This window comes from Phoxinus phoxinus, assembly GCF_949152265.1.
Source record: "Phoxinus phoxinus genome assembly, chromosome: 20".
In the NCBI taxonomy this organism is placed as follows: Eukaryota; Metazoa; Chordata; class Actinopteri; order Cypriniformes; family Leuciscidae; genus Phoxinus; species Phoxinus phoxinus.
In genome coordinates, this window is record NC_136895.1 from 24,290,010 (window position 1) to 24,314,511 (window position 24,502).

Consider the following 24,502-nt stretch of genomic DNA (forward strand, 5'->3'; position numbering starts at 1 on the left):
ACGACTTATTTGAAATGAACTCTGAAACTGTTTCTTGCCGAGATGAGATGCAGTTCCTCGTTTAGCGGTAAAGTCATAAGCCTAATGTGTAAGAGCATTTTACAGTGTAAATCAAACAATAGCCTTTTTTTTGTTGTCAACTGTATATTTTCAATGCCTTGTAGCCTATCTTATTTTAATTTTGATACATTATTGTCAAGTATAGAAGTAGGCTACTGAACTTAAAATGTGAGGCTACCTTTCAAACTTTTAGTCCATATTGTCATATAACAACACATTTAGCCTACTAACTGAAATCCTATTAGTTCCAATTCAAATCTTTTTAAAACACATTAACAGGTCATGGATAAACTTTCTTCGTCTTATGCTGATTTCATATTGAACGCTCAAGTTAAATGGAAAATAGATACTGATCTGTGATCAGGTTTTGCCTTCCTCTGCCCTCATGCATAGGTACAATGACAGAAACTACAAGACAGAATTCATAGAGATTGGAAACCAACCGCATATTGGTTATGATAGCCTACATAAAATATTACGTTTCTGTTTTTGACTTGAAAATTAGCATTACAGTAAAACAGTAAAATAACATTTGTGCATAACCTAAATTATATTCATGAGCGAACATTTGTTGTTTTGTGATAACCAGCCCATCTGTTCAAAATTCCTCAGCAGTCAACACTTTCTGCCATCCGTGACGGTCACTGTCGATCGTGTTTTGCTCGTTTATGACACGAGTCACGACAGAAACGCCACGGATCGATCACCTCATCAAGTCGAGTCATGTTACTTATGATCTAGGATTCAAAAACAATATGAAGAAACTGGTATTGCTCTCTTATTTCGCATTATTTTTACACGGTAAGTCATCGGTTCGTTATTCTTTCGGTTTCACATTCTTTTCTTATACGCAAACTGTTACATTAGGCTACAACAGATTCGGAAAAATACGAATTTCACAGTCGCTGTAATGTTGATGAATCGGACCATTTTCATGCGAGAAAAATAATTTACGAAGAATAGTAAGAAAAGCTAAATCATTGATTTTGTCTGTTCTACAATAATACATGGGCGGGTCGTCGGTCGTGGGCTTTTGGCGTTCGATTTCCACACAAACAGTTATAGATGTTATCAACATAATGATAAACTCATCTTAAATTGGTCAAAGATATATTCATTCATTCATTCATTCATTCATTCATAGCCTTCATACGGTTCACTCTGCTTCTATTTTGTTATGCAAATATTGCGCAATCATTCGGGGACAAATTCCACAATGACAAGATCTATTTTCATTTTATGATGATATTTAATTATATAGTAGGCCTATTCAGTGTATTCTGTAGTAATAGTTGGCTGTTCTAATAGGATACTAATATTCGTTAAGATTTAAATATCCATGAAGAACCAACTCACACAGAACCTTTCCATTGAAGGTTATTTACATAATTAAAATATTAATTTACACTATGAATAACATCTTTTTAAGAACTGATCACTGAAAGGTTCTTTGAAGAACCAGGATGGCTCTTCTATGGCACTGCTGAGAAACCCCTCCTTTTGGAACCTTTATATTTAAAAGTACTGTTTCTGATATTGAAAACTTTCAGCTATATTTTGTTTATTTCTCAGGTGTGTTTGTGGAGACAGCAAAAATGTCAGTGATAGAGGGAGATTCCATCATTCTGCAGTCGAATGTCACTGAAATACAGAAAATATATTTGTTGATGTGGATGAATGGATCTCAAAACTCCATTATCGCTAAAATCGAGGGAACAACTCAGACAGTCTCATTATACGATGTTGATGATGGGAGATTCGAGGACAGACTGCAGCTGGACAATAAGACTGGATCTCTGACCATCAGTGACATCAGAACCAAACACTCCGGAGATTATTATATAAAGATCATCAGCACTGAGACCTTGGTCAATACATTCAGTGTCACTGTCCATGGTGAGTAGCTCAGATAGATCTATTGATTTATATAGCTTAGGCCTATATGTTTTACTTTTAAAATGCTCTATGCATCGCATAACTGTTCCTGTTTGTTCTCCAGATGTGATTTTTGCAGGGTTGGAAAACAGGAGAGAAGGAGATTCTGTGACTCTACACACTGGTGTTACTGATTCACAGAAACATGATCTAATACGGTGGACGTTTGGACCTACGAATCCAGACACTCCTGTCGCTGAAATGAACATAAAGATTCATGAGATCACATACAGTCCTGATGAGAGATACAGAGAGAGACTACACCTGGAAGACCAGACGGGATATCTCACCATCAGAGACCTCAGAACCGCAGACGCTGGTGTTTATCAACTACAGATCTCCAACAGTAAAGAGACCTTATATAAGAGATTCAATGTTTTTGTTGGTAAGTATAATGTTTAATCATGTCAAATGAGCATTTCCCTCAAACCGCACAAGAAATGTACTTACACTAATGACTTTCTCTCTTCAGCCCTTCCAGATCCAGGTTTGTCCGCTGGTTATGTTGTGCTGATCTGTGTTTTTCTCCTGCTGTGTGTGGCTGTAGCTCTGGCTGTGATTTACTACATGTTCAGATACTCTAAACGGAAAGGTAATCTTTATCTACAGCTAATAAAAGAAATAACCCCATATAAGAGTTTAAAAGTGAATTGTATTTGCTTAACTATGTTTTCTTCAATTTAGCAATACTGTATCTTTAACAAATTATACAGTGGGTGATCTTAAGAAAAACAGGAATTGACTGTAGCTGTAAAGCAGTCTGAAATTATTGTTCCCACTAAAGATACAGGAAGTTGAAAAGTTACTTTAGTTTTAAAATGAATTGAAAAACCAACAAAAAAAGATCATCCCTTCATTATGAATGCACTTTAAAATGCTCCTTATTTAGGCAGCTCACTAAGAGAAGATTGTGCAGATTTTTGCTGTGAATTTTTATTTTTTTTAAATTTCCATGATGTTGAGAGTCAGAAAAAAACGGTGTCAGTGAACAACACTTTTGAATCAAATTTAAAACCAACATCTGAGAGAAGATCTGTTTCTTGTTACTCTTCATTACAAATGCATTTTACAGCTCACTGTTTTGGAGCAAAGCTATTATTTATGATGGGACTTCATTTACAGTGGTTTATTCATTAAAAAAAAAATCTATTTTGACTTAAACAATGAAACATCTGTTAGAACATTTGATATCTTGGTGTTTGAGACAGAAAAGAAAAAAAAAGTTTCAGTGACGGAGGGAAATGCTGTCACGCTGAAAACCGGTGCAACTGAAATCCAGAGAGAGGATGAAGTACTCTGGACATTTGGACCGCAAGACATGGTCATCGCTCAAATACACAAAAAGGCCGGCAACATTTCGTACGCCGACGACGAGCGGTTCAGCGACAAACTGCAGCTGGACCAGCAGACCGGAGATCTGACCATCAGCGACATCAGGATCCGAATCTCTGGAGATTATCAGATGCAGATCACCGGCAGCAGAGCCGCCAAAACCAAGAGATTCAAGGTTATTGTACGAGGTGTGTGGGTGAAATACTTCAAATACCTACAGTGTTGTCCTATTCATTTATTCATTTGAGACTTCATTGAGGTCTAAAGTGGGTTTTGAGTTGTTCATCTGCACATATCAACATGCTTTGTTTCTATTTCTTTATGCAATGAAGTGGACACACTAAGGGCCAATCCCAATTCTACCCCTTACCCCTTCACTTACCCCTTCCCCTCTGTTTTGCTCGTGCACGTGGAGGGGTAGGGCTGTCTCGATTCTCTTTTGGTTGGAGGGGAAGGGCTAGGGGGAAGGGCCAGATAGCCCTTCAAACGAAGATTTTTCGGGACCACACTTCAAATGAAGGGGTATGAGAAGTGTCACTGCATACACCGGCTACAGACGCAAAATGGCTGCCCAAGCAAAAAATTAGACCATAAATGTAAGAATTGTTGACTTTAATAAGTATTTTAACGACAAATAATGATTTGCTTTATGTTACATTCAATCTTGTGTTCATATTTACGGTCAGTTCCTTCAAAGAAACGTTTGTAAAAAAATCTCTTCTCCCCCGAACAAAGCACACAAGCTATTGGTGCGTTCAAGTCATCTCGTAAAGATCGTATTTATGAGTTGAACGCACATGAACGCCACACAATGTCGTATTTCACACAGTTTTACACAGTAAATAAATAAATAGGTCAAAATAGGACAAACATAGGTCTGTACCTCCAACGTGTTAATACAACACCACAGAAAACAAGTCCTGTGCATCTTGGAAGTTTGTGATAAACATCGGCGCATCTCCTGTGACGTAGGCGACGACGTATAATGACGTGTAACGGAGTAGTAGTGGTGTCCCATTTCTTAGGGGAATATTTTCACCCCTACGCCTTGCCACTCTGTTTCAAGGGTCAAGGGGAAGGGGAAGGCGAAGGGTTAGGGGTAGACGAAGGGGAAAGGGGTAGAATTGGGATTGGGCCCAAAATTCACGGAGGGAGAGTCCATCCATCTGCAGACTGGCATTGCTGAAATACAGAGAGACGATCTGATTCTGTGGAAGTTTGAACCTAAAAACGCCCTCATAGCCAAAGTTGATGGGCAAACCAATGAGAGCAGCGTCTACGCTGTTGACGACGAGAGATTCAAAGACAGACTGGAGCTGGACAGTCGAACTGGAGACCTCACCATCACAAACACCAAAAGCAGCGACTCTGGAGTTTACGAAGTACAGATGAAGAGCAGCAATAAAGCTTCATACAAGAAATTCAACGTTCTTGTTTGGCGTGAGTAGCTCAAGATAATCACAGTATTGATAGTGTGGTTTACATTCACATTCAAATATTTCTTCTATGTTTATCTCGCTGTGGCAATGAATACGCTGAAATATACAGTTGGAGATTCTGTGACTCTACAAACTGGTGTTTCCGAACTGAAGAATGATGACCGGATACTGTGGAAGTTTAGCGACAAAGAAACGTTCATAGCTGAACTCAACGGAGCCAATCAGGCCTTTTTCTACAAAGGTCCGGATGGGAGATTCAGAGACAGATTACAGTTAAACCAGCGAACTGGAGATCTGACCATCAGGAATATCAGCAGAGCACATTCAGACGTTTATACACTACAAATCAGCAGCGGCAAAAAGATCACATGCAAGAGATTCATGGTGATCGCCCACGGTGAGTAACGCAATCAGATTTAGCGCTGTTTTGATGCTTTTAATGCTCTTAACACAGATTATTAATAGTTAAAGACACAAACAACTGAAAAAGACAAACCTGATCTTCTGGGAAAACGTAACTTTGTTAAGTAGCACTTTTGTATGAATTCGTACAGTGCAAATCATACAAAAACGTAAGCATGAAGGTCCACCCATAACCCCATATCTTAAGCAGATTGTAGAAAAGCGTACAAATTATATTGTGTGTATTTATATGAATTAGCCACCAATTTGCCGAAACCATAAAATAGTTACAAATTGTCATGAGTGTGTTGAAAAGACTGAAATTGTGAAGATATTTGGGCTATATTTTAATTTGGTGGATAAAGCAAGGAATATAAGAAAATAAAGTCCACTACTAGAAGATGATCGACAGGCCATGTTTTCACCGTCTTTGCCCTTCTTTACTCAAACATCAGACTTTTAAACGCAGGAAAGAGGCGGTAACAGTTTACACAGGAAGCTTGTGAAAAGAAAAAAATGCGACAAAAGTCCTAAGGTCTTGGACCACTCTGATGATCACTCAATTATGAGGGAAAGATGAGGGTTTGGAAATATTAGCAAAACATTCCTAGAACATATATATATTATTTTTTATTCTAGAAACACTGGTTTTGATCGTTCGGGTTTAATAATTGAAATGTCGTTCTAAATCCAAACCTGTTTAGAATTTACTGTAGATCATTTATGTGGAACACAGAAATCCATCACAAATTTGAATAAAATGTTCCTCTTCACCTCGTAATTAATCAGCCAGTTGGTTTCGATGTTACCGTGGCAATGAGGTCAGATCACCTGTTTTAATGTCCATGTGTTTCTCTTTTATCTGGTGCTGCGACAAAATAAAGAGAAGACTGTGTCAGCGATGGAGGGAGATTCGGTCACGCTACACAACGAAACTGAAATACAAGATGATGATCTGATTCTGTGGCTGTTTGGAGCTGAAGACAGACTCGTGGCTAAAAGAGAAACTAATAAAAGTGCCTGTACATATTATGGTGATAAAGGGAAATTTAAAAACATATTGTATCTGGATCATCAAACTGGATCTCTGATCATAAGCAACAGCACAACTGAACATGCCGGAGTCTATAAACTACTGATCATCAGCAGTCGAGAGACTAAATACAAGAGATATAAAGTTACAGTGCATGGTGAGTAACATAGTGATCTTTTCTATTATGGTTCTGTGTACAGATGCTCTGAAATGAACATATTGCTGTCACGTCTTGTTTTGGTTTTGTTTCATGTCAGTCATGTTTCATGTCTTTGTCATGTGATTCCCTGTTAGTCATGTGATCCTGCCATGTGTTCCCTTGTCTGATGTGTCATGCTGTCATTGGCCCATTGTTTCATTGTTCAGGTGTCCCATATAGTCATTAGTCCTTGAGTATTTAAGCCCTCATTTTTGCCATGTGTCTTTGTCAAGTATTGTTCCCTGGTAACACTGTTTGGTAAGCGTAACATTTTTGAGTTCATGCCATGCTTTTGTTTTCAGTTTGATCACGTTTTTGTAATAAACTGCATTTGGGTTCTCAACAAGCTTACCTTGAGTTGACTACTTTACAATGGCAAGATTTAATTTTCTAAATTGTCCTTTAATTTTCTCAATTCTTTACTGTTTGGCACACAACACTGTATTATTTTGAGTGTTTTTGATCAGGTAAGAATGCTTGTTTTTTAAACATGGTTATTGGCTTAACATTGACACTAAAGTGGCTGTGACATCAACCATTTTAACCAGTATTCTTTGTTTTCTTACAGAGAGAGAGAGAAATACAGACAGTGGGGATGAGCAAGAGGGGATACGCCTAATATAAATATAACAGAATTTTTGCACATTTTGTTTGACATTAGCCTATGCAAACAATTTTAGAGAATTTATAATTGACTATTATTGTAATTAGGTGCTTGTGAACATAACAAATGTGATCAAAACTGAACTTAGTTCGTTAATCTATATATTTTTTGTTGTATATTTATGAATTCATTTTACTACAGTCCTTAACTTGTTAGTGTATGGACCTTATATGTACTGTATAGCAGTGATTTATAACTGTTTGTGCTATGTGTTGTATTGGCTGAAATCTGCCTGACTCTTGTCATTGGACAATGATTTATAATTGGTAAAGTTATACATTTTAATATGAATGAGGGGCTAATGAGTGAGTCTGCTTCGAGGTTTATTCCCTGTCTGTTTTTTTTTTTTTTTTAATGGTCTGGCTTTTTGTATTACACTTTATTTTTATTTTTTAATTCTCATTTCCAAGGCATTTGTATAAAATTCTGTTCAATTAATAAAAAGATTGTATAAGATATATATATTGCTGGTATTCATATCTTAATATCAGTTTGTAAACCATAATCTGATGAGGTCTGTTCTGTAAAGATAGTAAAAACTAAAATATTCTCTAGTTTAATTAAATAAAATAGTCAATTAATTCACCTTAAGATGCTGTAAACATCACCATTGTTTGTCCCTAATGGATTTTTTTTGCCCACGAAATTTCACCAAAATGTTATTATTCCCTACAGACCTTTTTTTTTTAACCACTTTTTTACCTACTTGATATTTGCTCTCCTTAAATGTAAAAATTAATCTAAAAAACATTTTTGCAGACTCATTAATAGATTTTTCCACTAGGATGGACAGCATATTTTCATTGTTATTGGTTTCTCGGGGACCAATCAGTGACCAGGCATTATATTATAAAAAATAAATTTGTTTCCAATGACCACATGGTCTGAAAGGGTTAATATGTCAAGACCATTACCTATAAACAATTTAAATTTTACACTTAAAAAAACTTAAATTAGTTAAGTGCTCTACTAAATTTAAAGTTTTTGATCAAACTGGATTAAACAAGGACACACATCTTTAAAGCTACATTGTGTAGGAATTACTCCCATCTAGCGGTGAAATTGTATATGACTACCATCTAAATATTACTTTCTAGCCCTTCCCACTCCAAGGGCGTTTTAGCTCCTACGGTGGCAGTATTATTTCAAATCTGCCGGCAGTCGCGAGTAATCTCCCCCTCGCATTCGTCATGGTGCCACTGAGTGTACAAGCGTGAAAGGCGAAGTTTGAATTTCCAGGTATGTCCCTCTTTGGCTAATGTATTTTCAAGATGGAGGCGCAACATGGCTTCCTCCCAGGGGGGCAGTGTTCCGGAAGACATTGAAGCTTCCCTGGGCGCCGCCATTGATTAGCGCTGATTAACTGCTGTTAGCATTCCATTGACTCCCATTCATTTTGGCGTCACTTTGACAGCGAATAACTATACATCTGAGGCGTTTAAAGACACCGTTTGTCCATTGTTTATTTCTAAAGAAACACGAAAATGTATAAAAGGCTCCATTACCTTGTATCTTACGCTATGGCCCCGTAGAAGCAGTTTTTGTAGAAATAGGCTAACGATTGCATCATAACCACGCGACTATGTCGCACAAGTCGAGAAATTACCGTATAGACCGGCGGAGAAGCTCGCAGGCAATCGGGGGGACGTGGAGGCATAAAGTCCGATAAAGTCAAGGGAGAAGCCCATAGAGAGTGATAAAGTTGCTCCTGCTGCTAGCTCGGACAGCTAATGCTCACGCTCTCCGTCTCTGCGAGATTCGGAAGGGAATGATTCAGATTTCTCTCGGCACAGCCACTAGAAGACTGACAGCTGTCAGACAGTTTGCTCACGTCACATCTACGTCGTCAAGCTCAGTTTGAGGCTGCGCAGTTCGCCCAGCCATCAGGAAGTGAGTGCTTCTAATTGACTTCACTTTTCTCTGTTGAAACCTATGGGGTCGCTGTGTTCAGTTTATATACTGTCTATGCTTCCTCCCCCTACAGCTCACCCGTATGTATTATGAATGGCAGATTCTACGCTTACGAGAATACTTGATTAGTTGGTAGAAGTAATTATACATTAATGAGCACATAAAATTTTGAAAGAACAAAGTGTTTTTTGCTAAGAATCAACTTAAAAAATTACAAAGTGTAGCTTTAAAATGATTCAAAAGCAGCCCAAGATTAGATGTCCATTTTATTGTAAATATTGTTTGTTATTGCAGATGTTAAAAGCTGATAAATGGAGGATGTTTTTCTTTCATCTTCTCAGTTTTTCCACTTATCCAATGATCTGAAATGTACAAAAAGGCACAAGAAATATGAAATGAAAACAGAGTATTATGAGACACAGTCATGAGATGATTGATTGATTGATTGTTAGTTCCTTATGTAAAGTTGTATTATAATGATGATATAATTGCACTTACTCCACTAATCCAGCTGCTGTATGCAGACACACGAGTGAAGACTGTGGGCTTCTGGTAGGCATTACAACCCGATGATGACACAAAGCTGGTCACACCATGGACGACGTACTGACCGCTGACCTGACAGTTCAGAGGACCGCCAGAGTCACCCTAAAAACAACACAACAGGAGACAAAATTAGACATTGTACTGCAGTATGAAGCACTTCATGATCTGTTTGCCAGCCAGTCTTTCTCACCTGGCATCCAGACAAGCTGCCGCCACCAGCGCACACCATGGTGTTCTTCACGGTGCTTCCCCACCAGTCGCTACGAGAGCATGTACTTTGGTCCACCACGGGCAGGTAGGCCTGTTTCAGCTGAGCGGAGAGTGACCCACCAGCTAAATGAAGAGCACATCCATGAGAGGAAGGAGTCAGGAATGAGTGCATTCAAATGATTTCATCTAACGTCAAAGCTATCTGAAGTGAAACTGACTCTGAGTGCGGCCCCAGCCGGTGATGTAACAGTTGTTGTTGTGGGGCAGAACCTGTCCAGAGGGTGGAAGGCTGGCCAGTTGCACGTACGTGTTCAGAGAGGCATCAGAGGACAGACGCATAAGAGCGATATCATATCTGAAAAACAAAGAACACATCACAAACTACAAGGCGCATTTAATTTCTCATACTAGGGGGCGCTATAACTTTAGAAGATCTTTAATATGATCATGTTGTGTTGATGATGTAAGTCCAGGTAGTCATGCATGAAACTTATGTCAAAAACTCAGTAGATTCTCTATGCTGCTTCGATATTATTGAACACCGTGTAACACCGGTAACACCGACTATCGTAGTAAGCCTACTACATGTACTTTATATTACTACGATAGTATAAACAGTAAATTATGCACAATTACAAGTAACCAAGCCTAAACCAAACCCTAACCGTAAGTAGTTAGTATACTTGTTTGAGTAAGCAATGTAACTACATCACCTTAAAATAAAGGTTCACACTTTATTTGAAGGTGTTATTGTTACAGTGTAATCATACATTTAAGTACTGAGTAATATTAATTAACTACATGTACCCTACTTACTATAGGATTGGGGTTTAGTTGAGGGTTATTTGCATGTAATGGTAAGTACATGTAGCATAGGCCTATGTAACAAGGACCTGTGACAGCTAAATGATGCCGTTGACCAATCATAATCGAGCATTTCAGAGAGCTTCGAATAATTATCAATACAGCTGTGCTCCTTACATTAAATGGCTGATAAATTACAATAAAGCTATTTACTTTTTACATTCGCGTTACTCGCGTAGGATATGTGTAATTGGCTTGGCAACATTATTGTTGTTTGTGTTTCGTTGTATAATCGATACAGTCGAGTTTGTTGTGTTAAAAGTTATACGTGTAATTGTATACATAGATATTGTGTATAACTATCACCACAGTCGTGTATGTGTTGTATGTTATACTCACCCAGAAGCCACACTGTTGCTGTTCCAGTTGGGGTGGATGATGACTTGACTGACGGTCATGTACTGCTCGCGACCCTCCTGGTTGTAGATGTCGTGGTCGCCCAGGACAATACGCCAAGTTCTCGAGCTGCAGGAAACACGGTCAGAAACACATAGGTAAAGAACAACACACTTTTTTATTGACGCCTTCTTAAAGGCACAAATTTTCCATTGACTTGTCAGTGTAGGTTCTGAATAAATGCGAAAAATTTAAAAAATGTGAAGTGTTTTTATGGTTAATACACAGCTGTCTGAATCCATTGTATGAGTACAACCAAAAATGTTTTGCAAACACATTTAAAGTGAATTACATCTGCCGCCAGAGGGTGAACTGCGCCAGTCCTAAACAGATCAAGTAGGCCTATAGACCTTATTCACAGCAGCGCCATGTTTGATTTTTAACGGGAATGAAAGTGAGGCTGTGAGGAATAGACATGATCTCTTCAGTCAGTGGGTTGTACTGTTATTTAATCTGTTTTTGGACTGTTCTGCTGATTAAACACTGCAAAAATATATTTTGTAAAAATATCTCACAACATGAGCTGTGGAAAATTGAGTTTAATACATCTTTTTTAGCGGATGCCATTGAAAACACGGTCTATGGCTCACAGCCTCGCTTTTGTACCTGTCATGGCGCTGCTCTGAATAAGGTCAAGTCTCAGTTTAACAGATGTTTCTTTTGTTTCAACCATTTAGATTAAAAAAAAAAAAAAATGTGTATCCATTACGTGTCAACGCAGTGGGCAGCGGTCATCACCCAATTCCTTCTGATCAGAGTCCCGCCACAGGTGTGATAGTAGCTGCCACCGGACAGGTACTGGAGAGAGATCTGAGGAAGAGATTTAGTTCGAATTGTATTTAGTTAGAATTTGAAAATATGAAAGGATTATGAATTTCAATATGAGTGGTATTTTTTTAAACTTAACGGGTCGATTGGACTTTTTTGATGTTGGAAAATCCAGTTATAACCAGCTTCAAGTTTTACTAGGTATAAAGCTATACATGTATGGCCATTATTGTGTTGCCAAGGTCAACCTGCTTGTAGACCACCATCTTGGTTGATCTTTTTAGTGGGACACCAACAAACCTTTACCAGATTTAGAAAAATAGCTTAACCACCTTATAGGATTTGTTCACTTTAAAAATAAAAGTGTTGATAATTTACTCACCCCCATGTCATCCAAGATATCCATGACTTTCTTTCTTCAGTTGAAAATAAATTATATATTTTTAGGAAAACATTCCAGGATTTTTCTCCATTTAATGGACTCCAATGGCAACCATCTATCCCAATGTTCAATATGCCATCTCATTTTCTTCTCCAGCTTCAAAATAGTCCACATCTTTGTTTTAATTATTTATTAAATTATTTATTTTCCGGGACCTTTCCAACGTGACGACGTAATACGTGGTACAGTACATCTCAGAGATGGTACAAGACGGGCAATTGTGGTTAAAAAGTATATATATATATATATATATATATATATATATATATATATATATCGGAAATTACCAATCGTTTCGCTGGAAAATACCCTTATTTCTCGACTGGGATTGTGTCGAGCATTTGAAGCTGCATTGAGATGGACATTTGAAGCTTCTTTGAACATTGGGATAGATGGTTGCCATTGAAGTCCATTAAATGGAGAAAAATCCTGGAATATTTTCCTCAAAAACCTTAATTTCTTTTCGACTGAAAAAAAAAGAAAGACATGCATATCTTGGATGACATCGGGGTGAGTAAATTTGAGTAAATTATCTCCTTTAAGCTGGTATAACCATGTCCATTTGAAAACCACAAAAAAAAAGCTTATTTATTGAGATTTAAAAGGATTTGTATTGAGCTAATGTTAAAAATGTCATACCTGCCAGGGCCAGGAGTTGGGTCTTGCCACCTCTCCACCCACAACCCGCTCCTCAATGGTCTGATCCTCCATGTATCTGGGCTCAGCCAGCGCTGGACACAAAAAACACACTTAGACATACTAGGAGTGTAGTCCTTTTGTAGTTTGAGCCCATATAGACTGAGCTGAATACATTCGCATTTGTTAACTTGGTAAAATCTAAGTGATTTAGTGGTTTTCTCAACAGAAAGAGAAAGGTCTTACCCAGGGCGGCCAGCACACTCAACAACAAGATCCTCAGCATGTTTGCAGTCCGTCTGGTCTTTCTGCACTCTGAACTGTTCCATCGTCTATATATATGCCCACAGAAGTTCACAGCGCTGTACAGAACAGGTGTTTACTCATGGCTGATGCCCACAGGTGTGTGAATCCCACAGATATCACCAATGCCAAGGCCAATGTTCCAGTTGGTTGCAGAATAAACGTGTTTATCTAGTTTGGCACAAAGGCTTGACCTGCATTCGCTTTGAGTTAACATCTCAGCATCTCACAGTATCTCACTTTTGCACCTGATATACAGTTTATGCATGATTTAATGTGCATTTCTACATGTCATGTATATTTTTTAATTAATCAAAAATAGACATTTAATTAGAGTTAATTCATTAAATTTTATTTGTATTCATTAATATAATTATTCATGTTGGTATATTATTATGAATTCATATTTTTCAATTTAATTAATGGAATAAGATTAAGTTTAAGCACTAAAAACTACAGATTTACTAAAAAAAGGAAGAATTTTAATAGTTAACACTGAATGTTACCCTATATAATTGTAATTTGTCCTCAATTTATCCAATATTATGCAGGACATTACTTCACAGAATCATAAATAATGTACATGAATAGTATAAATGTTGTATTTGTTAAAACCTATTGTTTTGTTTTAATATGTTACAGTATAGTATCACATAATTAAGGTGCATGTCATCATCTGTAAATACAGATACTCTCTATCTCTTTGTCCATTGTAGCTTTACTGAATCTCTTGTTATAATCTACTTATTTCTGTGTTACTGTGACATGAAGTGAAGAAAGTGTCAGCGCTGGAGGGAGATGATGTTACCCCCGAGACTGATAATGAAAAACAGAAAAAACGATCAGATACTGTGGCTGTTTGGAGATATAGACGCTCTCATCGCTGAAATTAAAAGAGGGACTGAAGAGATCATTACAAATGATGATCCTCTCTGGGGTATTGCTACCTTGTCGTGGTGGAGAGGCTTGTGTGGTCCTGTGATCCCAAGAGCAATGCTGTCTGGAGCTATCCTCCTGGTAGGCCCACCCATGGCAGTGGTGGGAATCCACACTAAAATCCCAGTTTAAGTCCTATGGCGGCCAGAAGTGGCGATGGGGCCAGGATTGTGAGATCTGGAAGCGAGTGCTAGACTCAGTCGCTGGGCTCTTGGAACAAGGCAGAAAGATCCCTTCGGCAGCTGTACCCACGACTGAGCAGCCCTCTTTAGGATCCACTCTGCTCACCCCACGTGGGAAAGCCCTAAAAATAGCCTGCCTTAAACCTCCCGACTGGATTATCGTGTCCAGAGGGACCACCATTTCCGGTCAGAAGCACAAAACTATGAACTTTGGAGCCTGGAATGTGCGAACACTGGTGGATAGTGCAACCAGTGATAGACCGGAGAGGAGAACTGTAATCATCGCTAGAGTAGATGCCAGATTAACCTAGCCGCTCTCTCTGAAACCCAGCAGACGAAGGACAATTGAGTGTCTTCGTGAGCGTCTCATGACAATCCGTCTGGTGCTTGCCAACAATCAGATGGCAACAGTTGTGAGCGCCTATGCCCCTACTTTAGACTCTGAAGAGGAAGTAAAAGAGACCTTCTACATCTGCTTAGACAATACTTTGGTGATCTGTGTACAGACGCTCTGAAATCAACATATTGCAGTTTATTAAAGTCTGAAAAGTTAATTAAAGTTTATTAAAGTTTAAAGTTAAAGTATGTAGCAATTTTTGTTATAAAATACTTTATCATTCCTCAGCTTTATATGTAGAGATAAATATAAGTAGGCTAAGTCTCGAGTTAATTTTCAAAATTTTCCTTTAATGTTCTCAATTCTTTATGGTTTGACACTCAACACTGTATTATTTTGAGTGTTCTTTTGATCAGTAGAAATGCTTGGAGTTTAAACATTGTTATTGGTTGCACATTGACACTTAATATACAGTAGCTGTGACATCAACCTTTTTCACATATTCTTTGTTTTCTTACAGAGAGAGAAAGAAATACAGACAGCCGGAATGAGCAGGAGGGTAAAAGCTTAATTGAAATATAACTGAATTTTTGCACATTTTTTATGACACTATGTAAACAATTTTAGAGATTTTTTTAATTATTTTAATTTGGTGCTTGTGAACAAAAACATGTGATCATAACTGAACTTGGTTCAACTGGTTAATCTATATATTTTTTATATTATATTTATGAATTTATTTTACTACAGTCCTTAACTTGTTAGTGTATGGACCACATATAATGTACTGTATTTGTTATTGTGTGTTTTATATTAGACTGTGTAAAATTATCTGTTCAATTAATAAATGTTCATATAAGATATATACTGCTGGTATTCATATCTTAATATCTGTTTGTAAAGCTTGAAGTCTGTTCTAGAAAGATAGTAAAAACTAAGTTGAACTAAGTTAAGATTAAAAAAGTTTAATTCAATAAAATAAGTCAATTAATTCACTTTAAGGTGCAGTCAACATAACCATTGTTTGTTAATATTGACAATGGACCTGTTTGCCCACGAAATTTCACCAAAATGCTGTTATCTCCTACAGACCTTTTTTTAACCACTGAGCAAAAAAAAAAAAAAAAAATTTAACTACTTGATATTTGATCTTCTTAAATGTAAAAATTATACAAAAAAATAAAACAAAATTTGAACTCATTAATTTGAATTAGATTTGTTTACATTACACTACAAGGGACACCATATTCTCATTGTTATTGGTTTATCATGGACCAATCAGTGACCATATTATAAAAACATAAAATTGTATTGGTTAAAAAAAACAAAAAAAAACATTCCAATGACCACAAGGTCTGGGTTAATCTGTCGGGACCATTACCTATGAACAATTTAAAGTTCCACTTTAAAATAACTGGATCAAACTGTAACGATCACCAGTGGGATTATCATCAGAGAGTACTCCACCACGGACAATACCACACATCCACAGACTCCATTCCCCATAATCCTTAGTTCAAACTATCATCCACTATCACATTCCTCTGTGTCTCAACCTTGTTTAACTCAACTTATAATAGCCTGGTTTTCACATTCATCCTCTGCGAAGTCTTGTTTAGTGCTTGTACTGCAATTCTGAGCGTTATGTCTGTTATTCCCGTGTTATTGGTTTTGATCTCTGCCTGTCCTTGGATTTTCCTTTTTGCCTGTGCCCCTGTGCCCCTGTGCCCCTGTGCCCCTGTGCCCCTGTGCCCCTGTGCCCCTGTGCCCCTGTGCCCCTGTGCCCCTGTGCCCCTGTGCCCCTGTTATTGTTTGGACTGATTGCCCGGTGTTTTTGACATCTTGCCTGTTTTCTGGATTACGTTTTTGGATTACCCTCTGTTCAATAAAACTGCATTTGGATCCTCAACCTTCGTGTCTCAGAGCAGTACGTGACATAAACGAGGACACACATCTTTAAAATGATTCAAAAGCAGCCAAAGATTAGATGTTAAGTTTATTGTAAATAATGTTTGTTATTGCAGAAGTTAAAAGCTGATAAATGGAGGATGTTTTTCTTTACTCTTCTCAGTTTTTCCACTTATCCAATGATCTGAAATGAACAAAATGGCACAAGAAATATGAAATGAAAACAGAGTATTATGAGATACAGTAATGACATTGATTGATTGATTGATTGTTAGTTCCTTATGTAGTTGTATTATAATGATGATATAATTGCACTTACTCCACTAATCCAGCTGCTGTAGGCCGACACACGAGTGAAGACTGTTGGCTTCTGGTAGGCATTACAACCCGATGATGACACAAAGCTGGTCACGCCATGGACGACGTACTGACCGCTGACCTGACAGTTCAGAGGGCCGCCAGAGTCACCCTTAAAACGACACAACAAGAGACGAAATTAGACATTTTACTGCAGTATGAAGCACTTCATGATCTGTTTGCCAGCCAGTCTTTCTCACCTGGCATCCAGACAAGCTGCCGCCACCAGCGCACACCATGGTGTTCTTCACGGTGCTTCCCCACCAGTCGCTACGAGAGCAGGTACTGTGGGCCACCACGGGCAGGTAGGCCTGTTTTAGCTGAGCGGAGAGTGACCCACCAGCTAAATGAAGATCGCATCCATGAGAGGAAGGAATCAGGAATCAATACATGCAAATGATTTCAGCCAACGTCAAAGCTATCTGAAGTGAAACTGACTCTGAGTGCGGCCCCAGCCGGTGATGTAACAGTTGTTGTTGTGGGGCAGAACCTGTCCAGAGGGTGGAAGGCTGGCCAGCTGCACGTACGTGTTCAGAGAGGCATCAGAGGACAGACGCATAAGAGCGATATCATATCTGAAAAACAAAGAACACACATCACCCTCTACAAGGCGCATTTCATTTCTCATACTAGGGGGCGCTATAACTTTAGAAGATCTTTAATACCATCATGGATGTTGTGTCGATGATGTAAGTCCAGGTAGTCATGTATGAAACTTACGTCAAAAACTCAGTAGTCTCTATGCTGCTTTGATATTATGTGTAATTGCAGATGTACAGTAGTTGCATGTGCAGCATTAAAGTTAAATGCATAATTGTTGATAATATGATTATGAACACTTCATTTTAAGGTGATGTAGGCACGTTATGTTATTTTTATGTACAACTAATGACAGCAAACTATGCATAATCACAAGTAACTAAGCATAAACCAAACCCTAACCATAACTCTATAGTAAGTTATTGCTTGTTTGAGTAAGTACAACATAACTACATCACCTTAAAATAATGGGTTACACTTTATTTTAAGGTGTCATTAGCCGCGTTTCCATTACCCTTCAAATTGCGCAAATTGAAATTGCGAATTGAAAATACGCTCAATGGAAACACGTCAATTTCGCAAAAACTCTCGTTTATCGCAAAAAAGTTTTTACGCTCGCATGAGGAGGTTTTTCACGCAATTCGAAAAAGGAATATTTCGCAAAACTGCAATGGAAACAGTTTTTGCGCATTTACGGTCACCTGACGTAGAAGACGTGGTGTGTTTGGGGTCCGTGTAAGCAAATAATAATAATTATCATCATTATTATAACATTTAGGCTATAGGCTACATATTTAGAAGACGCTTTTATCCAAAAAAGGAACAAAGCAATTCGTCAAATGTCATTCATAATACGGGTTAGACAATAATAATACAGGGCTGAGATTATCACAAATAAACACAAGATTTTGACGCATATCCAGGGTTTGTGTGGAGCGCGCACTACATGGCACGGAGGCGCGCGCGCGAACACTTGCATTTTAGAGTGAAACAACTTAATAAACTCTATAATTTCTGGTCATACAGAAAATAATAATACATTATTTGTAACTACTTTTATTTGTGTAAACGATAACAAGAAAACGTTGTGCTTTTGTAAAATAACATAAAACAATCATGCGCGTTTTCATGATCTCCGTGAACTGGAGCGCGAGAACAGAAACAAAATATAGCCTATAGGCTAAAGCTTGAAATGTCCACTTTAAAACGAACAAATTCGAATCGAAAGCTAATAAATTTTGTTCTGATCAAGTAATAGGCTACGTATGAAAGGTGCATTTCTTTCTAAAAGCGCATCTGCTTAACAGCGGAGATGGTGATGTTTTTAGCTCTTCTCATTCAGCACTGCGGGGAAATGTCAATTCCAGATTCTAATTTGGCTTCAGAAAACCAGTAAAATCAACATGTTTTCCATATTAATTAGTGAATATTTTACATGTTTAATAAAGGGGGGGAAAGTCATTAAACAAAAATCTGACAATTCGTCGATATTTACTTTTTTGCGCAGCAGTTGGTGTAGCCAGTTTAAATTAAAATTTTGGTGTTCAACTTTGCGTTTTAAAAAGACAACCGTTCATTTTTCGTTTTTCAATTACGGGTTTAAAAAGGAAAAACGAATGGACACAAAAGCAGCCTACATGGATCGTTTGGAATATGAGACAGAGTTCTTTATTAAATTCATAAAAGAAACAATAATTAGTCTATAGGAATACTGGATTCTAAACTTCAAAGAAATGCCACAATCAAAACCTCAGAGCAGAAATGAGGGCGAAACACCCAGAAACTCCTTAGGCTATCGTTCGCATTATAAGGGTCTTTCCCTGCCATGCTTGGATAACACGTACGTCTCCTTCCATTAATAATAATGATGTCTAATGCGGTGGCTGTGAGATTATATAAACCAACGTCCGTTGCCGTGATTTTTGGAATGACTTATCGCGAGAGAAAAAAGGACGTTTTAGTTGCATAACATCGGGTAATGGAAACGCCGTCATTTCGCAATAGTTTTTTATCGATATTTAGACAATAGCGCAAAACATTTGCGCAAATCTGTAATGGAAACGCGGCTACTGTTACAGTGTAATTATATATTTTAGTACTGAGTAATAATAATTAACTACATGTACTTACTATAGAGTTAGGGTAGGATTGGGGTTTGGTTTAGGGTTGTTTGCATGTAATTATGCATAATTTACTGCGATTACTATGTAAGTACATGTAACATATGTAACAAGGACACTGTAAAATTAAGTGTTACCAAATAAAGTATAACCACAAATAAATAAATACTAAATAGAGAAGGTGGTCTGACTGAACCCTAATTGTAGAACATGAAATATTGATCTGAGTTTGAGTCTATTATCTTTAAGTCTTCCGCTAAAAAAAAATGAAAAACTCTGCAATAATATAGTTTTACTTATACTACTAAAGCCCTTTAATGGTATTTTGGCTACAAAACTATTATTCAAGTGTCGCTTGTTAGCGCTAGCGGAGTGATACAAGATACGAAAAAAGCGCCAAAAATCAGCAAAATAATATACAACGTTGCTATGAGTGAACAGGTGACAGTTATTAATAGTAAATCTGTGACAGCTAAATGCTGCGGTTGACCAATCACAATCAACCATTTCAGAAAGCTGAGAAGAATTATCAACACAGTGGAGTGTGCGGCGAACGTTAAATGGTCGAGACAGTCGTACATTAAAGGTAGCCTATTTACTTTAATATAGTATTGTTGTTTGTGTTTCGTTGTATAATCGATGTAGTCTAGTTTGTTGTGTTAAAAGTTATACGTGTATTTGTAGATATAGTTGTGTATAGGCCTACATATTGTGTTGTATGTTATATACGCACCCAGAAGCCACATTGTTTCTGTTCCAGTTGGGGTGGATGATGACTTGACTGACGGTCATGTACTGCTCGCGAGACTCGTGGTTGTAGATGTCGTGGTCGCCCAGGACAATACGCCAAGTTCTCGAGCTGCACAGAAAACAAGTTCAGAAACAAATGAACACTTTTTAATTGACGCCGTCTTAAAGGCATGAAATGTCCATTGACTTGTCAGTGTGGGTTCTGATTAAATGCGAAGAATTGACAACATTAGAAGAGTTTTGGTGGTTAATACACAGCTGTCTGAATCCATACGAGAACCATCAAAAATGTTTTGTAAACACATTGAAAGTGTATTACATCTGCCGCCAGAGGGCGAACTGCGCCAGTCCTATGAGGCTCGCTTCAGATCAAGTATAGACCTTATTCACAGCAGCGCCATCTTTCAGTCAGTGGGTTGTACTGTTATTTAATGTGTTTTTGGATTGTTCTGCTGATGAACACTGCAAAAATATCTTTAAAAGAAAAAAAATCTCTGGACAACATAAGCTGTGGAAAATGATAAATGATCTAGGAGCTTTATACATCTTTTTGCAGGGGATGCTGAACGCGGTCTATGGCTCACAGCCTTGCTTTTATACCTGTCATGGCGCTGCTCTGAATAAGGTCAACAGGTCTCTGCAGGACAGTAATGGGAGGTGGACAAGGCCATAATGGAGGGGTGTTTTCGACCACGTTACCTGATTTGCCCACGTCACAGTAACAGGGTTTAGGGGTTGGGTCAAGTAAAGCGTATCGTTTTCATTCCATGATTTAGAAACACCCACCGGTTTGAAAACGGCCACAAATTTGTTTAGCAGAGACCTCAAACTCCTTTAGATTCATACTCATCATGTGACCTGTCTCAGTTTATCAGATCTCTTGTTTCAACATTTATACACAAAGAAACATGGATTAATTACGTGTCAACGCAGTGGGCAGCGGTCATCACCCAATTCCTTTTGATTAGAGTCCCACCACAGGTGTGAGCGTAGCTGCCGCCGGACAGGTACTGGAGAGAGATCTGAGGAAGAGACAGTGATTTAGTTAGAATTTGAAAATATGAAAGGATTATGAATTTCAATATGAGTGGTATTTTTTAAACTTAACGGGCCGATTGGACTTTATTGATGTTGGAAAATCCAGTTAAAACCAGCTTAAAGTTTTACTAGGTATAAAGCTGTAAATGTATGGCCATTGGTGGTGCCGAGGTCAACCTGCTTTCTAGACCACAATCTTGGTTGATCTTGTTAGTGGGACACCAACAAACCTTTACCATATTTTGAAAAATAGCTTGACCACCTTGGTGGTATAACCATGTCCATTTAGTTGTGGAAAACCACCAAAAATAGCTTATTTATTGAGATTTAAAAGGATTTGTATTGAGCTAATGTTAAAAATGTCATACCTGCCAGGGCCAGGAGTTGGGTCTTGCCACCTCTCCACCCACAACCCGCTCCTCAATGGTCTGATCCTCCATGTATCTGGGCTCAGCCAGCGCTGGACACAAAAAACACACTTAGACATACTAGGAGTGTAGTATTTTTGTTGTTTGAGCCCATATAGACTGAGCTGAATACATTCGCATTTGTTAACTTGGTAAAATTGAAGTGATTTAGTGGTTTTCTCAACAGAAAGAGAGAGGCGTCTTACCCAGGGCGGCCAGCACACTCAACAACAAGATCCTCAGCATGTCTGCAGTCCGTCTGGTCTTTCTGCACTCTGAACTGTTCCATCGTCTATATATATGCCCACAGAAGTTCACAGCGCTGTACAAAATAGGTGTTTACTCATGGCTGATGCCCACAGGTGTGTGAATCCCACAGATATCACCAATGCCAAGGCCAATGTTCCAGTTGCTTGCAGAATAAACGTGTTTATCTAGTTTGGCACAAAGGCTTGACCTGCATTAGCTTTGAGTTAACATCCCAGCATCTGACAGATATCTCACTTTTGCACCTGATATACAGTTTATGCATGGTTTAATATGCTACATGTCATGTATTATTTAAATTAATCAAAAATAGATATTAGATGTAATTTATTACATTCATTAATATAATTATTCATGTTTTTATATTTTTATTATAAATTAATGTTTGTTAAGTTAATTCAAATGTATTTATATATTTTTGTTAACATCAGGATATTAATGTAATATTTATGTGAACCTATTAGGAACGTGTATATTTTAAGTACGTTTTTAAAAGTATGAAATTCCAAATATATACAAAAACAAACCTACTAAATGCAAATATAAACACTGCACGCATAATAGTTATTAAAGAATTATAAAAATGCTGTTTAAAGTTGTTTTAGCCGTTTAGTTTGTATAGTTTTAGATGCAGCACGTCACACTACAGAACTTGCAAATGAAAGTATTTCACGTCAACTATTTATTTATGTATATAAAGTACATTAAAACAAGTAAAAATTATAAAATATTTATAAAAAATAATTATTATTTTCTATAATTTTGTGTATTTTTATATATTTTATTGCCATTTTATGTACTAGACATTTTTATCATGTAGCTTGGAACTGTTTAAATAATTAATAAGATCTAAATAAGCTGTTTAAGTGAACTAGTTTTAATAAACTATAGTACTCTTAATATATGCTGACGGATCTGTTCTTTTGTGAATCGTCGGGAGTGTGTTTGTAGGTTTAGTGCTGATATTGATAAGGAAATTGTGACCTCAGCATGATACGACTTATATCTGGCTTTTCCAGGAGTTTAGTCACAAATGTCACCTGTAGATTAGAATGAGGCGTTATACACTACTGAACTTTAAACGGTCTCATGTAAGATCTCTTTTGCAAGATTTCTGCGCTCTATACCAAACTTTAAACACATTTACAGAGGTACTGTGATTTGCTCATCTTGAATATGTCACTATATGAGTGCTGAACTACTGTAAATAGGATTGATCCTGCTGTCAGAGTAACTTCATCCGTGTGAATGAGGCGCAGTGTCAGTTTTCCTGTTGAACACTAGAGGGAGGCAGCGCACAGCAAACTGAACCCTGCAGACTGAACCAAACTCTTCCAGAAACTTCCATTGGTGTCACTCAGAGTCTTCTGTTAACTTCTTTCTCCATGCTGAAGGATGGATAGATAGATAGATAGATAGATAGATAGATAGATAGATAGATAGATAGATAGATAGATAGATAGATAGATAGATAGATAGATAGATAGATAGATAGATAGATAGATAGATAGATAGATAGATAGATAGATAGATAGATAGTGTGTTTTTTAGTTGCTGACCTCAATGTGATGACGTGACCTTTCACCGCGACTGAAAACATGTATTCTTCTCACCTCTTCTTCTCAAAGGTCACGCACTGGTCACTGAAGTGCCTTCAAGAATAATCTGATCAGGTCGGAATGAATTATTTATCTTATGTGTGTGTGTGTGTGTTTTTTAAACCTGTTTTCTGTTATTTTTGTAGGTCTTTCAATCAATTTTTAAAACTGGATTCTGCAGAATTTTCCAAGATACTTGTACATGATTAAATAAATACATATATGCATAAATACATTTATTGTACAAAAGTATGTAAATGTATAATATTTAAATATATATCATGTAATACTTACATAAATATATATTGTATATATAATTTACAAATTAATAAAAAAAGAATTATAATGAATAAATATTAATGTCTGTGTATATATAAGATTTATTCTTCTATACAGTTGTCTATGGTACGTTATGAAAATTGTATTAAAATATTAATCGATTTGTATTATTTAATATTTAGTTTTAAAATATAGTCTATAGCCTACATAATTGTGCATAAATATATATATGTTATACAATTATAAAATGTTATAATAATTGTATAAAATGTTAAAATATATCATATTTATAATATTTACATATATTACATATAATATTTAATATATAATTTATATAATTGTATTGTGTATATATATATACATTTCTATAGATAGATATGGTGGATATATATATATATATAATTTATAATGTCATTTTCTAATATGTAATATGAATTATTTAATAATATATACATAATTGTGTATAAACATAACTTTAATAGTATTGCAAATATATATATATATATATACAATGCGAATAAATATATATATACAGTCAGACCAAAATGTATTCAGACACCTTGCTATCCATACTTACATAAATGAACTACACATGAACTATAGAACTATGTCCTGACCCATTGTAAAAAATATATATATATAT

General features: G+C 37.0%; 3 protein-coding genes across 6 annotated transcripts; 1 reads left to right on the forward strand and 2 right to left on the reverse strand.

Annotated features, from left to right (window-relative positions):
- Positions 1–709: 709 nt before the first annotated feature.
- LOC306988650 (uncharacterized protein) lies at positions 710–7,524 on the forward strand. The gene is made up of 9 exons (XM_079593746.1): positions 710–861; positions 1,633–1,956; positions 2,060–2,380; positions 2,468–2,587; positions 3,204–3,515; positions 3,660–4,767; positions 4,876–5,163; positions 6,053–6,358; positions 6,969–7,524. The coding sequence occupies exons 1-6, from the start codon at positions 729–731 to the stop codon at positions 3,746–3,748; spliced, it is 1,299 nt and encodes a 432-aa protein (XP_079449872.1). The 5' UTR covers positions 710–728; the 3' UTR covers positions 3,749–4,767; positions 4,876–5,163; positions 6,053–6,358; positions 6,969–7,524.
- Positions 7,525–9,203: 1,679 nt separating this feature from the next.
- On the reverse strand, positions 9,204–14,371 carry LOC306989001 (elastase-1-like). Of its 3 annotated transcripts, none has more exons than XM_079594263.1 (9): positions 14,088–14,371; positions 13,084–13,956; positions 12,841–12,932; positions 11,701–11,801; positions 10,935–11,060; positions 9,950–10,086; positions 9,712–9,854; positions 9,474–9,623; positions 9,204–9,337 (listed from the first exon to the last, which is right to left on the reverse strand). In XM_079594263.1, exons 2-9 carry the CDS (start codon positions 13,121–13,123, stop codon positions 9,326–9,328), a joined length of 801 nt encoding a protein of 266 aa, XP_079450389.1. In that variant the 5' UTR covers positions 13,124–13,956; positions 14,088–14,371; the 3' UTR covers positions 9,204–9,325. The 3 variants fall into 3 exon arrangements, with proteins under 3 accessions (XP_079450389.1, XP_079450390.1, XP_079450388.1); XM_079594264.1 differs by having other exon boundaries at positions 13,084–13,199; positions 14,088–14,362; XM_079594262.1 differs by having other exon boundaries at positions 13,084–14,371.
- Positions 9,229–21,981, reverse strand: LOC306989002 (elastase-1-like). Of its 2 annotated transcripts, none has more exons than XM_079594266.1 (8): positions 21,922–21,970; positions 21,677–21,768; positions 21,192–21,292; positions 20,254–20,379; positions 17,299–17,435; positions 17,061–17,203; positions 16,823–16,972; positions 9,229–9,337 (listed from the first exon to the last, which is right to left on the reverse strand). In XM_079594266.1, the coding sequence occupies exons 1-8, from the start codon at positions 21,959–21,961 to the stop codon at positions 9,326–9,328; spliced, it is 801 nt and encodes a 266-aa protein (XP_079450392.1). In that variant the 5' UTR covers positions 21,962–21,970; the 3' UTR covers positions 9,229–9,325. The 2 variants fall into 2 exon arrangements, with proteins under 2 accessions (XP_079450392.1, XP_079450391.1); XM_079594265.1 differs by lacking the exon at positions 9,229–9,337 and adding an exon at positions 16,575–16,687 and having other exon boundaries at positions 21,922–21,981.
- Between the last annotated feature and the right edge of the window lie 2,521 nt (positions 21,982–24,502).

Excerpts from the sequence above, each read along its gene's own strand:
- LOC306988650 (XM_079593746.1), top strand. The coding sequence starts at position 729 with ATGACACGAGTCACGACAGAAACGCCACGGATCGATCACCTCATCAAG. Across the intron at positions 862-1,632 it reads TTTCGCATTATTTTTACACG|GTGTGTTTGTGGAGACAGCA; the intron begins GTAAGTCATCGG and ends TTTATTTCTCAG. Across the intron at positions 3,516-3,659 it reads ATTCAAGGTTATTGTACGAG|TGGACACACTAAGGGCCAAT; the intron begins GTGTGTGGGTGA and ends TATGCAATGAAG.
- LOC306989001 (XM_079594263.1), bottom strand. The coding sequence starts at position 13,123 with ATGCTGAGGATCTTGTTGTTGAGTGTGCTGGCCGCCCTGG. Across the intron at positions 11,802-12,840 it reads CCAACTCCTGGCCCTGGCAG|ATCTCTCTCCAGTACCTGTC; the intron begins GTATGACATTTT and ends TCTCTTCCTCAG. Across the intron at positions 10,087-10,934 it reads AGCAACAGTGTGGCTTCTGG|ATATGATATCGCTCTTATGC; the intron begins GTGAGTATAACA and ends TTTGTTTTTCAG.
- LOC306989002 (XM_079594266.1), bottom strand. The coding sequence starts at position 21,961 with ATGCTGAGGATCTTGTTGTTGAGTGTGCTGGCCGCCCTGG. Across the intron at positions 17,436-20,253 it reads AGAAACAATGTGGCTTCTGG|ATATGATATCGCTCTTATGC; the intron begins GTGCGTATATAA and ends TTTGTTTTTCAG. Across the intron at positions 16,973-17,060 it reads GCAGCTTGTCTGGATGCCAG|GGTGACTCTGGCGGCCCTCT; the intron begins GTGAGAAAGACT and ends TGTCGTTTTAAG.